Genomic DNA, 16,470 nt, shown 5'->3' on the forward strand with positions numbered 1-16,470 from the left:
TGAAAAAATCCGTGCAATTCATTGTTTACTATTTTGAAGTTAATCGTTAGTTTTTATATTTTAAATCAAATAGACACCCTAAGATTTTTTTCAAATTTTAAAATTTTGGGACCACAGACTGAATAAAGACGTAAAACTAGGAAAACAATTTTTTGTTGGTATTTTTGTATTTGTTGTCAGACATTAACTTTGAAATAAATTTTCATTGTCATTATTTAAAAGTTATAGAAATGTAAAAAAAATGCGAAATGTCTAAGGCACAGATTGTTTTTTCCGATCATTAGTTCAGAGTTATTTAATGGTCGGAAAAAAGTTACAGTGAATGGGGTGAATCGGGACAGCAGTTTTTAGAGCACGCTTGAAATTTGGAAAAATGATACACTATTTTAGAAGTTCTGAGTCTTTTCTATCCGAAACAAATAAAAAATATCCAAATATTGTACAATAACAAGGCTAAAGCAGCTGTCCCAATTCACCCTATGTGTCCCGCTTCGCTCTAAATGACGGTACTTATTTTTGAAAAGGTTGAAATTGTTAGGTAAGATTTTTTGAATGAAATAATCAAGTTATACTATTTTTTCTACCTGAATTGTTTTCAAAGATGTGTTTACAAAATCTCTAAAAAATATTTTCGCAGTGGTTTAGGCTGGTACAAATTTTATTTAATGTTTGTGTTATCCCCCCCCCCTCTTCCCCCCTCCTCGCTTCAGCCCGAAATCAGGGGACAAAACAAATATTTAACTAAAACTAAAAAAATAAATGGAAATGCAAGTGCAATTAGCTGAATTCTATTTGAAATGCTTTGCCAACTCCCTCTCCCCTCCTTTCCTTGGCCCCTTTGATAAATATTTGCATCGGCCTTATGGAATTTCAATTTAATTCAATTCAAGCTGTCTGCATTCCACACTTTGCAATTTTGAGTGAATTTGAATTATACATTTTTGAATTTCTTGAAAATTTGTTAAATTTTGTAAATATCTATAGGTTTTGTCAATCCTTTCAATATTTTTTCCAAAATAGTGAGTTATCTGAATTTTACGATTATTTTTAAATTGATGTTATTTTCATAGGGTAATTTTTATGCAAAACTTGCAGAACTTTCCTTAAAGTTACAAATAACAGGTAAATTACAAATAAAAAATTTAAAAGCAAAAAAAAAAAACAGATTCTAAAATAACACAAAATTTTCTCATAAAATGGCACGTTTCTCTATTATTAATAGTTGAGTAATGACACCGATTTAAAAAAAAATATTTTTCCTGAATTTTTAGTGGATTTTTTCTATCGCTTCACGGTTTATTGGATACGTGCTTTGTAAATATCCAGTAAAATAAATGCATGTCTTACCACCCTACCGACACGAGGCATCGAAAAATGGTCAGGACCCAAAATTCGAGGCAACGGCTAACTCCGTACTTCGAATTACAATGTCCATTTTTTGTAGAGGATTCATATTTCAATGTATTGACAAACAAATCTAGAGTTTTCTTTTGAATAGGTCCTGTAAACTTTTGAAATACAATAGCATATAAGACCTTTTTTTTTAAAAAAAACTAGAATGTTGAAAATTTCATCCAAATTTGAGCACCTCGATACGAAAACTGACAAACTTTAGAAAAACTCTTGCAGAAATATAAAATAGCTTCAAACTTAAAATTTATTACCAAGTCCTTGACGAATATATTGAAATAAAATTTGTTTTCTCTCTTTATGATATATAAACTATACTTTTCATAATATATGTTCAAAGAAAATCAAAATAAAACTTAAAAATTCCCTCAATTTATAAATTCCAGTGTTGGGGACAACTTCTAGTACACAATTAAATTGATTCTAATGAGTCTAAATATTGAACAAAATCAAGCTCTAAAATTTCAAAATCACCACTAATTAATTCCAGACCCAACGCTGCCCGAACCTAGCTCAACTGAAACGCCCGAAGAAGACGCCGTGCCCAAATTGGACGGAAGTTCCTCAACAACCACTACCACCACCACCACCACAATCCCATCAACCAGCACGGTGGCCAACGAAATCTTCAGCGCTATCAGCCAGAACCAGATCCCTCCGGTGGCGAAGAACGACGCCACGCTACTTCCGCCGGCCGCCGAGTGCTACTGTGAGCCAGAAGTCGAAGGGTAAGCAAGCGTGGGTTCGTCGCTAATCAGCTCGTCGAAGTCACTAATGAAATCTCTCTCACTCTCTCTCCCACTTTTCAGACCACTCACGGATGAACGCGAACTGGCGCGCGAAACTCGTCGCCGGCTGAAGGAGGAACGGCAGCGCAAGAAAGAGCGCAAACGACATCGGAAGGCGAAGCTCGAGAAGGAGTGCCTGTCGGAGCGAATGAACTGCTTTAGCCACGACGCAAACCACTGGCGGACGGCACCACTGTGGGACGATAAGCCGTTTTGCTTTTGCATGAATGCGAATAACAATACTTATTCGTGCCTGAGGACGATTAACCAGACGCACAACTTTTTGTACTGCGAGTTTACGACGGGACTGGTCACGTACTACAATCTGAGAATCGGTAACGAATCACAAAATTGAGTAAAGTCCCCATTCCAAAGACTTCAACCAATCTTCCTCTTTGTAGACCCCTTCGAAACACAGAACCGCGAATCATCCCTCACCGCGGAGGAAAAGGTCGTCCTGCACGAAACGCTCGAGTACATGAAGAACTGTCGCGGCAAGAGTTGTACCCTGCCGAGGCACCACCACGGAGGAGCAGGACTTCCAGGGGCAGCTCCGGTGGACGTCGTTGCCGGTAACGTTGGAGGGTTGCTACCGGCCGTTGGGATTGGGGGTGCCGTAGCGGGAGGAGTGGTGGCCGGAGGCGTTGGGCGGATGGCCACCGGGGGAGGAAGTGCTGGGGGTAATGGCGGTGGCAAGCGTAAACATCACAGAGATCCGGCGATCGGTGAGTGGAGGGGGGAGGGATCGGGCGAGACGTGGACAAGCTGACGGACTGTGACGTGATAAAAAATAAAATTGGAATGCCAATGAATTTCCAAAGAAACCTTGGAGTTTATCTTTCATAAAGAAATTGAAAAAAAAACAAGGTATTTTGTGAAAATTTTATTTTTTCATTCAGAAAACTCTGAAACAGTAAAAATGCATGCACAATTTTGAATGGTTTAATACCCAAAAAATAATCAAATACCGTCATCTGGGGTGAATCGGGACTACAGTCTGAATAGGGACAGCAGTGTTTAGAGCACTTAAAGGTTTTAAATTTGGAAATGGATGTACACATTATGTTGGTCTGAGTCTGTTTTATCCGAAACCAATCAGAAAAATCAAAATATTGTGCTCTAACATGGTTAAAACTGCTGTCCCAATTCGCCCCATGTGTCCCAATTCACCCCAGTTGACGGTACCCATATTGCGAATAATAAAAAATGAGTATTTTCGAGATAATACGGTTTTGTTGTGAAAATTTGAGTTTTACATTCAAAAAACTCTAAAACATTTCCAGCAGGTAAAATTTCGCTTCGTTTGATACCCATATTGCAAATTATTGAAATTTGAGTACATACTTTCAAAAAACCACGGTATTTTGTGAAAATATCAGTATTTCATTAAAATAACACTAAAACAGTGAAAAAGCAGTTAAATTTCACTTTGTTTGATACCCATATTACAAATCATGAAAATTTTAATACTTAAAAAATACGGTATTTTGTGAAAATTCAAAAATCTCTAAAACAGTTAACAAACATGCAAAATTTCGAATCATTTGATACCCATATTGCGAGTTAAATATGGTATTTTGTGAAAATTTGAGTATTTCATTAAAAAACTCTAAAACAATTAAAATATATGCAAAATTTCGAATGGTTTGATACCCATATTTCAAATTATTAAGAATACGGTATTTTGTGAAAATTTTAGTATTTTTCAAAAAATATATTCCAAGTGAATGCATTAAAAATTCAACCCTCTACCACTCAACCCCGCCTTTAAACGGGCTTCGATCTAAAAAAAAAACGCCAAAAATCATTTTTTCAACATATTTTTGATCTTAAAAATGCAATGGAAAGAAGAACTCTTAAAATTAAAAAAAAAATTAGGTTTGAAAGTTTGACTTATTTTAAGTGACTTTGTTTTAAAAAATCATCATTTTTTTTGGCTCAACTATGGCTGTGCTTTTGCAAACATTTCCTATAATTTAGGTAAAAAGAAGTATGCAGTATTTTTTTAGTGTACCAGACTATGCGTCTACGCATTTTTTTACAATTTATATGTTAATATTGCCATTCTAGAGCAGAAATTGTAAAAAACAAGCAAAAAACAAAAAATGGAAAAAGTGGCTGTAAAAACATGAAAAAATAGAAAAACAAAATGTTATATGATAGGAGGTGGTAGAGTAGGCCAAATACTACCAAAAACAAACATAAACTAGACAAGATAAATGTAAATTAAAATACTAAAAAAGAAACAAGAAAAACATAAAACAAGAGAAGTAAAGTTTTTTGTAGAACAAAAGATGCTCAAAATTACCTCATCAACACCGGAAAAATAAATAATTTCGAAAAAAATTGTGGAGTAGAGGGTTAAGTGCAATCTGCTGAAATCAATTTAAAATGCATTCCCCTGCATTTAGAATCATTTTGAGCATGTTTGGGTTAATTAAAAAATCTTTTAATTTTTAAATGACAAAAAAGACAAAAAAGACAAAAAAGACAAAAAAGACAAAAAAGACAAAAAAGACAAAAAAGACAAAAAAGACAAAAAAGACAAAAAAGACAAAAAAGACAAAAAAGACAAAAAAGACAAAAAGACAAAAAGACAAAAAGACAAAAAGACAAAAAGACAAAAAGACAAAAAGACAAAAAGACAAAAAGACAAAAAGACAAAAACAAAAAGACAAAAAGACAAAAAGACAAAAAGACAAAAAGACAAAAAAGACAAAAAAGACAAAAAGACAAAAAGACAAAAAAGACAAAAAGACAAAAAGACAAAAAGACAAAAAGACAAAAAGACAAAAAGACAAAAAGACAAAAAGACAAAAAGACAAAAAGACAAAAAGACAAAAAGACAAAAAGACAAAAAGACAAAAAGACAAAAAGACAAAAAGACAAAAAGACAAAAAGACAAAAAGACAAAAAGACAAAAAGACAAAAAGACAAAAAGACAAAAAGACAAAAAGACAAAAAGACAAAAAGACAAAAAGACAAAAAGACAAAAAAACAAAAAGACAAAAAGACAAAAAAGACAAAAAGACAAAAAAGACAAAAAAGACAATAAAGGCAAAAAAGACAAAAAAGACAAAAAAGACAAAAAAAGACAAAAAAGACAAAAAAGACAAAAAAAAAACATAAAAAAACATAAAAAAGACTTAAAAAGAATTAAAATTCCTTCAAAATCTAACATTTAATTTTTATGATTTATAATTTACTGCTATTTCAAAAATATCAAGATTTTGACTTAAAATAGTAAAAGTAAGTAAGTAAGAAAGTAAGCAAAATCATATCGTATTTTTCAGCAGCCAGTGGCAACATTCCGGTTCACTTTTCCGACTTTGATGCCCGCACAAATGGCACTCCAAAGAAGAAGATAAAGTAAGTTATTTTTGTGATATAAAATTCATCAAAAAAAACTTCATTTTTTTATCTTTCTTTTCAGGTGGGGCAAACGCAAACAGCAACAGCAGCAGCACCACCAGCAACAGCAAAACTGGCAGCAGCAGGGCCTGAACTACCACCACACCAGCCAGGACCAGCTGCAGTTGCACCAGCAGACCAGAAGTGGTGGCGGCCACAGCCAGCAGTACCCTAGTCAGAGCAACGAGTTCCACGGTGGTGGATCGAGACGAAATCGAACCAGTCGGCGACCCATTTGGAGGAGTACAATCTATAATGCTTAAGCAGTCGAGTGTTAGTTTGTTTTGATTTTTTTTTGTTAAACCCTTGTGTTAGCATGGAATCTCACCTGGTTTGAGAAGAGTAAGAGCGAAAATTGTAGAAATTTTGATTGTAAATGTTCGTTTGAAAACAAGCGATTGAGGAAAAAAGCAGAGTGGTGAAAACAATGACTGATGTAAATGTATTTTATTTTTTGAACTTTGTACTTTGTTCAATGTGTCGTAAGCTTTTAATTAAATTAAACTCTGCTTTGTTCTTTTATGACACAAAAAATTCATAATTTTGTCCTCGAAATCGAAACGTACTAAGAGAAAGCGTCACAAGGTAATGTGTTGAATCCTTGGCTAGAATAGGTCACTGCCATTCCACGAGTTTGGACAAAAGTCAGCGCGAAACACGGTATGAAAAAGCGAACCCTAGAGAATCTTTGTTGGAGGCTGCTTCAATGCCAAATAATTACTCCAATTTATATGCTTTACACATGCTAATTATGCTACAATGTCAGACAATGAACAAAACACAAACAAACACACACACTACTTGCACAATAAGTATTAGCGGCAGGTCTTGCGGAAGCAAATGTTCGATCTGAAAGTGTATAACTTTAGAAAACAGCAAGCAAAATAATCATCATATTTATTACAAAACAAAAAAAAAAACACACACACACAAGATTGTGACCAGTTTGTAGTGCGATTAGCAGCAGCAGCAGTGTAGATTTGCGTTAGGAGGCAATCGGATCAAGCCGTGATGGCAAACGTCGAGTGTATTTAGACTTGCGCGGCTTGTCGAGAAAAAAATGGTAAGCAAGTGCAAACCAATTTTGCAGTTGAAAGTTCAAATAAAAACAGTAGAACAGCCACATCTTAAAGTAAAATGTGTCTTTTTTATTTGTATGAGAATGTATCCCTAATAAATAAAATCGGTAATTTTCTAGATTCTATAAACATATGGAAGACAATAGTTTATAGGACCTTTTCTTTTAAAAAAAAACTCTAGATTTCTTTTTTGTAACAATCTACATGATTTCAGTTATTTCCCCCTTCTATGTAATTTTTTTTCATTAGCTTAGTTAACTTAATCAAACAAAAAAAACTCTTATTTCCGAAAAAACAAGGCACCACAATACATTGTTGCTAAACATTGAACTATGTATTCTCAAAACTTAAAAAAAGGTGTGGCCATTATATGGCCTGCGGCCAAATGTCTCGTTGGCTGATATGTTGTGGCCCGCAAGACCGTTTTGAAATTGAGCTGCAAGTTGACCCGTTGAATAATATAATAATTTTATAACAAAAACTATCATACAAAATGTAGTTTTTTGACATCTGGTAATTTTTTTACTACCGTCATCAGGGGTGACTTTGGATCTGGTAGGTGAGATTGGGTCATACAAATTTCAGCATTTTTGTATGACCCAATCTCACCCCCCAGACACAATGTCACCCCAGTTGACGGTAAACAATTTTGATGCTTGTTTTTGTTACCTACTTATACCAAACTTTAATCCTCTTGCAAGAGTGTTTTATCTCTATTCTTGAAAACCTAATGAATGGAATAGCTTAATTTACAAAAAAAATAATTTGAGAAATTTCAAATAAATGTCGAGCAAAACATTTCATTAGGGCACAAACCCATAATGTAAAGTATGGTTTACTTAACACAAAACTTCTGCTGCTGTTATGTATACTTTGCTGATTTTGCCAAATTTGTTGCAAAATATTCATCATATTAATATTTTTTTTAATCCAAGTTTAAACTAATCCAAAAATTTACAAGGCTTCTTTTATTGTATACAATCAGAATAATGTACTTAAAATAATGTTTAATCTAATGTAGTTCAATGAACAATTCTTGAGTTTTTTGAAAAGGATAAATAAACCAAATTTTATTATTTGGTTTTTAAGTGTTTTTGGCCCAAGGCGGTTTTAAAAACACCCAAGAAGCAAAATTTTCATATTTGGTTTATTGGTCCGTTAAAAAACTTTAGAATTGTGTTTAATTTATTGCATACCTAATGATACAGTCATGCCCCGGTTTTGCACTACCCCGCATATGATTACTATCCATTGCCATTAAAATTACACAAAATTTTCACAAAATACGTATTTTTGCAATGTTTTTCATTCGAAAAAAAATCAAAACTGTTAATATTGCAATAACAGTTATGAAACAAATTTTTGAAAATTCAAAAATAAGCACAAAACAACGTATTGTAGAAAAATAACGAAAATTTTAGTTTTAAATAATATGGGTATCAAATGGTCGGGAGTTTTACAAACATTTCAAAAGTTGTGACATTTTTTTTTAAATAAGTAAAAAAGAGTCACAAAATTACAAAATCTTTAAAAAAAATGTAAAAAAGAGGAATCAAATGATCGGGAATTTTTCATACACTTTTACTCAAAACTATCACAAAACTACGTATTTAAAAAAAAATTTTGCTACCGTAAAACGGGGTGACTTTGATAGCCGGGGTGGCTTTGATAGGTTTGCAAATTTTCCGCAAAATGAAGAGTTCAATTTAAATACGTACGGAATGGTTTAGAATCATACTGACCGTGGTAGAGAATGTTCAAAGTACCTCAAAAAGAACTTTTCATAAAATTTTGAAAAGTTTAAAAAGTTAGTTTACTATAGTTAAGAAAATGTTGATGAAAGTCATTATTTTAAACTTCTAAAAGTGTCATAATTTTCTCAATGAACATGATTTTGAATCGGAAAGCGGAATGCATTTTCGGATTCTTTGGAAAATTTTCCACTAGGAGAAGGTTAAATAAGTTTGTAAATAACAAATATATGTGTTTTTGAAAAACAATTTTAAAAAATCTTCAGATTTATAGGCATTTTCAGTAGAACAAATTTTATACAAAATGTGAAAACTTGTGATTCGTGCTTTGAATTCAGTATAAAATGCAATATAAATCGATAATATTATAAACAAAACTAGTTTTAACAAATTTCAGACAAAATTCCGACTTTTTAACAATTTTACCTAAAATTTATATGTATTTTGCTAAAAAGCTTATACACTTAGTTAACTAATTATGAACATTGATTTTTTTTTCTTAAAAACTATATCAGCTACTTTAGTGATGGTACATTTAACGTACAAATAAAGTTTGAACATCTTAAATATGATTTTAACAAGAAAAACTATGACTATCAAAGTCACCCCGGAATAAAAACCAAGAATTTTTAACGTAACTATTTTTCTAAACATTATTGAACAAACATTTTTTTCCGAAATAGTGCATGGACTTTGTGTGGCCTACCCCAGTACATGTTTTAAAAATAATAATCTTGATAAAAACCTTACCTGTTGGAAAAATATTCAAAAAACAAATTGAAATCCTATCAAAGTCACCCCGGTTTACGGTATTTAAATGTATGAAAAAATCACAACTTTGTAAAAAACTGAGTTTTTTACTAACATAAATGGTTTTGTGAAAACTTTTTGTGCTTTTGAAATAAGTGAATATTAGTGAAATAAGTGAATGGCTACCAAATTTTAATCCACTGCAAATATTTTTCAAAGTTTATGTATGTTTATGTGTTTATGTAATCAATTTTTTTTATTTGTATTGGCAATCGTATTTAGCATGTTTTGGCTTGACTTAACGGCCTAACAACCAAGGCCGGGACCGACATTTTACTTCCTCATCCGATGGAAGGTTGCAGCAGATGGGAATCGAAATAAAATTTGTACCAGCCTTAGATATTCTGGAAACTAATGATTGCAAAACAAGTGGATAGGGCGTCATCCATAAAAAAACCCCCTTCTTTCCTATGTTACACTTTGTCACGCTGGCTCTGACCCCCCTCGAAAAGTACGTCACGTTTTGTCGGACCCCCGCTGGTTTTTTTGTTTACAATTTTAGCATGATTAATACAAAGGATTATTTTTATATTAGGAAGTCAATCTAAATAGATTTTAATTTTTACCGGTTGCGTTTGGATTTTTTTTCAATGTTGTAGTGACAGAAATCACCATAACAGTTTTTTAAGTATATGAAATCTATTATCAAAAACTCTGTTTCTTAAAGCCTTGAATCGTGTTTGATTTATGACTATATTTATCGAACATTAAACTTTTTTATCTATATTTTAAGAATGAATTTTCAGTATTAAAGAAAAAGTCTAGCGTGACGTCACAGTCTCACATACCACCCCACACTTGCGACCACCCCCCTCCCTCCCAAGAGCGTGACGTACTTTATGGATGACGCCTAGATGTATAAGAGCAATTCTCTACGAAATCGATCTTTTTTTGTTGAATTTTAATTTTTGTATTTTTAATCCGTCTGAAACTTTTTTGGTGCGTTCGGTATGCCCAAAGAAGCCATTTTGCATCATTAGTTTGTCCATATAATTTTCCATACAAATTTGGCAGCTGTCGATACAAAAATTATATATGAAAATTCAAAAATCTGTATCTTTTGAAGGAATTCTTTTATCGATTCAGTGTCTTCGGCAAAGTTGTAGGTATGGATACGGACTACACTGAAAACAAATGTTACACGGTAAAAAAAAGAATTAGTGATTTTTTATTTATTTTTTTGTCACTGAAACTTGAATTGCAAAAAAACCCTATTTTTATTTTTTTTCATTTTTTTATATGTTTTAGAGGACATCAAATGCCAACTTTTCAGAAATTTCCAGATTGTGCAAAAAATCATTGACCGATTTATGATTTTTTTAGACAATACAGATTTTTCAAAAAATCGAAATATTGGTCGCAAAAATTTTTCAACTTCATTTTCAGATGTAAAATCAAATTTGCAATTAAAAAGTACTTAAAGTTAAATTTATATAAACTGCACCGTTTTCAAATTAAGGCCTTTTTTGGATGACTTTTTTGAAAATAGTCGCAGTTTTTCATTTTTTTAAATTACTGCACATGTTTGCTCACCTTTGAAAAAAATATTGTTGAAAAGCTGAGAAAATTCTCTATATTTTACTTTTTTGAACCTTGTTGATACGACCCTCAGTTGCTGAGATATTGCCATGCAAAGGTTATATCTCAGCAATTAAAATATGAAACAAACGTAAAATTTTCAGATCTTTTCGAAAAAAAATATTTTAAAATTTTTTAAACCAAGACTAATTTTTTAAAAGGGCGTAATATTGGATGTTTGGCCCTTTTGGAATGCTAGTCTTGATTTACAAAAATTGAAAAAAAAATTTTCGAAAAGATTGGAAAATTTCACGAATGTTTCATATTTTAACATTGTAAAACGGACCATTAGTTGCTGACATATCGACATTAGAAAATAGTGGGTTGTTTGGGTGAGACTTAGAAAACACCAATTTTCCTGTTTTTAAACACTTGCATGGCAATATCTCAGCAACTTAGGGTCATATCAACAAAGTTCAAAAAAGCGAAATATAGAGAATTTTCTCAGCTTTTTAAACATATTTTTTTCAAAAGTGAGCAAACATGTGCAGTAATTTGAAAAAATTAAAAACTGCGACTATTTTCATAAAAGTCACCTAAAAATGGATTTAATTTGAAAACGGTGCACTTTATCAAAATTTCAAAATAGTACTTTTTGATAGCAAATTTGATTTAACATCGAAAAATGAAGTTGAAAAAATTTTGCGACTAATATTTTGATTTTAAGAAAAAATCAGCATTGATTAAAAAATTCATAACTCGGTCAAAGATTTTTTGCACAACCTGGAAATTTCTGGAAAGTTGGCATTTGATTTCCTCTAAAACATATAAAAAAATAAAATAAAAATAGTGTTTTTTTTTTGCAAATCAAGTTTTAGTGACAAAATGTTAAATAAAAAATTTCCAAAAAAAAAAATTACCGTTTAACAATTTTTTTCCAGTGTAGTCCGTATCCATACCTACAACTTTGCTGAAGACTCTTAATTAGTCAAAAAAATCATTCAAAAGATACAGATTTTTGAATTTTCATACATCATTTTTGTATGGATAACTGCCGAATTTGTATGGAAAATTACATGAACAAACTGATGATGCAAAATGGCTTCTTTGGGCATACCGAAGGCAACAAAAAAGTTTCAGTCGGATTATAAAATACAAAAAAATCGAATGACCAAAATCTGAGAGAACTGCTTTTAATGCATTTTAAAACACTTTTTTCATTGAAATGTTGTTGATATGACGCAAACGAGATAAAAAGCTATGTTTTCGCTGAAACTGCGATAACTTCAAAATTTTAACGATGATCTTTAATTTTTTTTTAAGTATACCAAAAGTAGCGTCTCTCTGGTAGCGTCTTATTATTTTTATATCTCAAAGTATGTTATAACGCATTTTAAGAAATACAAAAATGAGAAAATGACGCAAAAAACATTTGATAAGGACTGGAAAGCCATATAATAGAGCAGCTGTTCAAAATGACCACAGATCACGGGAAATTAAAAAAAAATGTCGAAACATTTTATAGAGGGAGGAATTTAATTCGATTTTGTTCGATTAATATCCCAAAACCCCTCAATTTTCCAACTCCAACCCAACACCCAACCACGTGACACACGAGTCCTGCGTGGCTTATGCTCACGTGAGCATTTAAATCAGGGAACTGGCGCGTATTTTTGGCCCTGAAAGTATCGTCCCCAAATGATTTAGTGCGTGTCTTCGTGTACACCGTCACATCACCCAGGAATGTTGCGTCAGGAAGACTTTTCCGAAAACTTGCGGGACTTCGGTTCGCGGAAAGTGTGTGTGTGTGTGTTTTTTTTGGGTTGTGTTACTGTTAGAAGCCACCGGTGATTTGGCAATTTCTTTCGACATTCCGCATGGCTCAGACTTGCGGACAACAGGTCGAAGATACACGTGACAATTGTTTTTTTGCCGGTGATTGCTGTGAAACAGGTGAGTTTTCTTTAGGAATTGAGGTGGATAGAGTTTTTTTTTGTATATTTTTAACATGATTAAAAAAAATCAACTTATCTACAATTTGTTTCATATTCAAAATTTAAACAAAATGTCCAAACCCCAACTAAACTTACCCAAAATAAAAGGTACTGAATGTTAACAGGATTTGGGCACATTGCACCACGGTGGACAGCACGCAACGGCTTATGTCCCAGACTGTTGCCGTATCGAGTGACGCAATGTCCATGGCCGGTTTCGTCGTCGCACCATGTAAAGCAGGTCATTTCCCTCCCATCTGGGAGGAACGGAGGAGGGACCTCGTAAGAATAAGACAGTTTACCGGGAAATAACGGTTTTCTTCCAAGGTCGTGTCGTGTTTTCCCTGAGGTGTTGAAAACATGCCAAATATTTACATCAGCTTGATGTGGCCTGTGGGCAGGATTAACATTGAATCAAAGCTGGGAAGGAAGCCTTGTGGAAATGCTGAACGTCACGTGTTTATTTTTGTAAATTTGGTTTAATTATTGTCAATAAATCCGATTAGAGTTGAATTTAATGTCGAATGACATCACGTTTGCTGATGGTTTGATTGCTGGATTAGAAAGAATTCACGTTTTCAACTGTTGTTGCTAATCAAACATGCAAACAACCGTTTTTAGTATCTGTAAATCGAAAAAAGATGCTAAATCTGCTAAATCTGCAACCTACATTTCTACACTTGCTGCCCTCCATTGACGGTGACGAGCAGAACTTTGAACAGAGCAAATAATAATTTAATCAAATTAGATAAGTCGATGCTGTCAGCAACTTTATTGTCACCATAGTTGGTTGTATCTTGAGAATGATTTAGAAATGACTTATTGATATTTCTATTTGTTGTTAAAAATCTTCCAAAACACGATATGTCATATTTAAAATGAAGTCAAATGTTCTCATTTTAGGTGTATATTCTTCAAACATACAGATCGTAAGATTTATTTCTTAAAAGGTGAAAATTTAAAATAACACAATTTTTTCAATTCAATTCAGTTTTTATTAAGTAAATAATCATTTCACAATTTTCTTTGCAATTAAACCTAATAGAGATTTGGAGGTCCTTTCAGCTATGTGTTGATAAATTTGTCTTTCGACACAATTGGTTATTCTAAAGGCTAATCACAAGTAGGAAAAAGTTCTAGAAAAAAAACCTACAAAATTGCTATAGAAAGGGGATAGTTAGAGGAAAACTTAAAGCTAGATCACAGAATGATTGTGTCTGTTGACGCCGAAGAGCAGCGCTGCACGAGGCAGCTTATCCGTTGTAAACGTATTTGATCATGAGCTCTCCCAGAGCCATGAACTGTTCTGCCTTGTTCCGGCAGGCACGAAAACGAGTTAACATTTCTCCCGCGAGGGCGAAAAACTCTGGCAGAGTGAATAGGTCATCTCCGGACACAGCTGCTTGTTCCGGAACTGTACCGCTCGCCGCGGTCACGCTTGCGTAGGAACCTCCCCAGCCGGGAGGAATCGCTGGAGTAATCCGATCTGCCGCGCCTTGTCCAGCTACAGGAACGGTTGGGCTTAATCTTGGAGGCGGCTGGGTCGCTGGAAGCTTCTTTTTCTTCTTAGCCTGCTCCTCGAGATATGCTTTACGCGCGGCACAGCCACGGAAGTTCGCTGTATGGTTGCCATCGCAGTTCGCGCACTTGACACGCGACCGGTGCTGCTGAGCGTCGCTTTCACTCAGCCTCGCTTTCTGGGGAAGTTTGCACTTCTCCGTGAAATGCATTTCACCGCACTTGACGCAGCGCGGCGGGAGGTTGTAATTTCTCGAGCCGTGGCCGAATTTTTGGCAACGGTGGCATTGGGCTGCGTCTGTCGAATTCCTTGAGAAATACCTCCAAGTCACCCAGAAACCGTCCAACGTTTTTTTCCGTCGGAGATCCTGGAGCTTGACGGTACCACGATCGAAGTAGAGTAGGTACAGCACGTGAGTACCCGTGACCGTAGTCGTTCTTGAGAGCACCTTGATGTCCCGGGGGTGAACGTTTACGTCGGCAAGGTGCCCAGCCAGGTCCTCCACTGGCCGGTCCGTGTACCCTTGCAGGACTATTTTAACCGGCACCGTTTCAGCCGGATCGAAAGTGAAGTATTTCACGTTGTTTGTTTTGAGGACCATCAGCACTTTATCGTAATTCGCCCTTAACAACGTGATCACTTGCACATTCTTCTTGCCGATCTTCAAACAGTAGGTTTGACCCTCCAGTAGCTCGTCCACATGATCGGCTAGTGTGTCGACGACAAATATCGGCGGAGGTCTTCTTTCCTTCGCCGCAGTTTTGCTGGTTTCTGCTTTCTTCGACCCGCGTGCAGGGTCGTCGTCGTCGTCGCTACTGCTGGTGCTGCAGTCGTCTTCATTGTCCTCATCGTCACCACTCAGCGGCTCGAACTCGTTGCGTGTGGGGACGGGGGTGACGGAGGGACGCCGGAGGCCTGCCGGCCTGCCTTAGCTGTCTTCACACGTAGCTGGTACGGGCTGCGATAGTGTGGATGCAGCTTTGTTTTGTCAATGCCTTCCAACGCTGTCGCCGCGGTGGAAGGCTTGATTTGACTATTGGCCAGATTGTTTTTAGTAATCCGGCCAGGAGACGGGTTCCGCGAGGTCCCCGGTGGTGCACTCGAGTTGCCATGCCTAGCGCCACGCTTGGGCATCTCCGGGCGGCAAGTTCGCGATTAAACACTTCACCCGCGGCGTGAAAAAATCGAAAATTCAACGGAGCACTAAAATTGTGTTGTGGCTGGCTCCAACGTAGGTAGCCCGATGAATAACACAATTTTAATATCAGAAAAATTAAATGTTCTTTCAAGGTTGTACTCAAATTCTAAAATCAAAAGAAGCACATTCTCCCCTAACAACGAGCGAAATCTATGTGAAATCATACAAAGAGCTATTGAAATCCCCCCCCTCCCATTTGTACATATCTCAACCCTTTTCGTTTTTTTTTTGCATATAAATTGTCCTCAAGTTCTTTCTGTTGCGCTAGTCACGGCTAATGACAAATCGCCTTGTTATTAACCTCCCGAGTGACCCTTTGATCAGACAATATTTAAAAAGTCATAATCGAACTTGCCGAGCGTGTCAAACGTTGGACCGTTCTAAATTATTGAGCTTCTGGTCTGATAACAGTGTGGAACAGCTCGTTAATTTATCTACACTCCAATCATAATTAGACGCGACAAAAATGCGAGTGGTTTGGTTTGAATTAGATTTTTTATTTGCAATTGTTTCTGATGAGTGAGTCATATTTTTGAGTTTATATTGGTACCATTTCTGTCTTTGAAGTGATAGGGGTCCTTCAGACTGAAATAGAATATAAGAAATATGTTTTTTCAGAAACATTTTTTTTTTGTTTTGACCACTGATATACAGTGCGTTCCCGTTTTGGGCAAAAAGACGTTATTTTTTATGTTGCCAAAACCGGGAAATCTTCAAAAAAGTATTTCTAAGAAAAAAAACTACTACAGTCCTGACTCGACTATCCCAAGTATCGATTATCCGAAGGCATGGCGAAAGAACAAATGTGCAAAAAGTATCAATGAATTTAGAAACATATGATTTATTGACAAACCATGCGTCTCCAGAAGAGTTTTTGCTGTGTAGTTGTTTAACTTATTGAATTCCTAGCTAAAATATTTCCTTATTTGGGTAATTCTCTACCAACTCACACAGCAGTTGCCCCGACCCCTCTTCGATTTGCGTGAAACTAT

General features: G+C 35.0%; 2 protein-coding genes across 5 annotated transcripts in view; one reads left to right on the top strand and one right to left on the bottom strand.

The window, feature by feature from the left end:
- LOC6051495 (extracellular sulfatase SULF-1 homolog) overlaps positions 1-6,747 on the top strand; it is a 107,125-nt gene extending 100,378 nt beyond the window's left edge. For 3 of the 4 annotated variants that reach the window (XM_038259758.1, XM_038259756.1, XM_038259757.1), the window contains exons 8-12: positions 1,901-2,138; positions 2,220-2,533; positions 2,600-2,923; positions 5,492-5,567; positions 5,632-6,747. In XM_038259758.1, the coding sequence (XP_038115686.1) occupies positions 1,901-2,138; positions 2,220-2,533; positions 2,600-2,923; positions 5,492-5,567; positions 5,632-5,872 (1,193 nt within the window). In that variant the 3' untranslated portion in view covers positions 5,873-6,747. The remainder of the gene's footprint in view (positions 1-1,900; positions 2,139-2,219; positions 2,534-2,599; positions 2,924-5,491; positions 5,568-5,631) is intronic. The other variant, XM_038259759.1, reaches the window with a different exon arrangement.
- Positions 6,748-14,014: 7,267 nt separating this feature from the next.
- Positions 14,015-15,414, bottom strand: LOC119768913. The gene is made up of 2 exons (XM_038260705.1): positions 15,223-15,414; positions 14,015-15,151 (listed from the first exon to the last, which is right to left on the bottom strand). Exons 1-2 carry the CDS (start codon positions 15,412-15,414, stop codon positions 14,015-14,017), a joined length of 1,329 nt encoding a protein of 442 aa, XP_038116633.1.
- Positions 15,415-16,470: the final 1,056 nt, after the last annotated feature.

The sequence above is a fragment of the Culex quinquefasciatus genome, chromosome 3 (assembly GCF_015732765.1).
Source record: "Culex quinquefasciatus strain JHB chromosome 3, VPISU_Cqui_1.0_pri_paternal, whole genome shotgun sequence".
NCBI classification, from domain to species: Eukaryota; Metazoa; Arthropoda; class Insecta; order Diptera; family Culicidae; genus Culex; species Culex quinquefasciatus.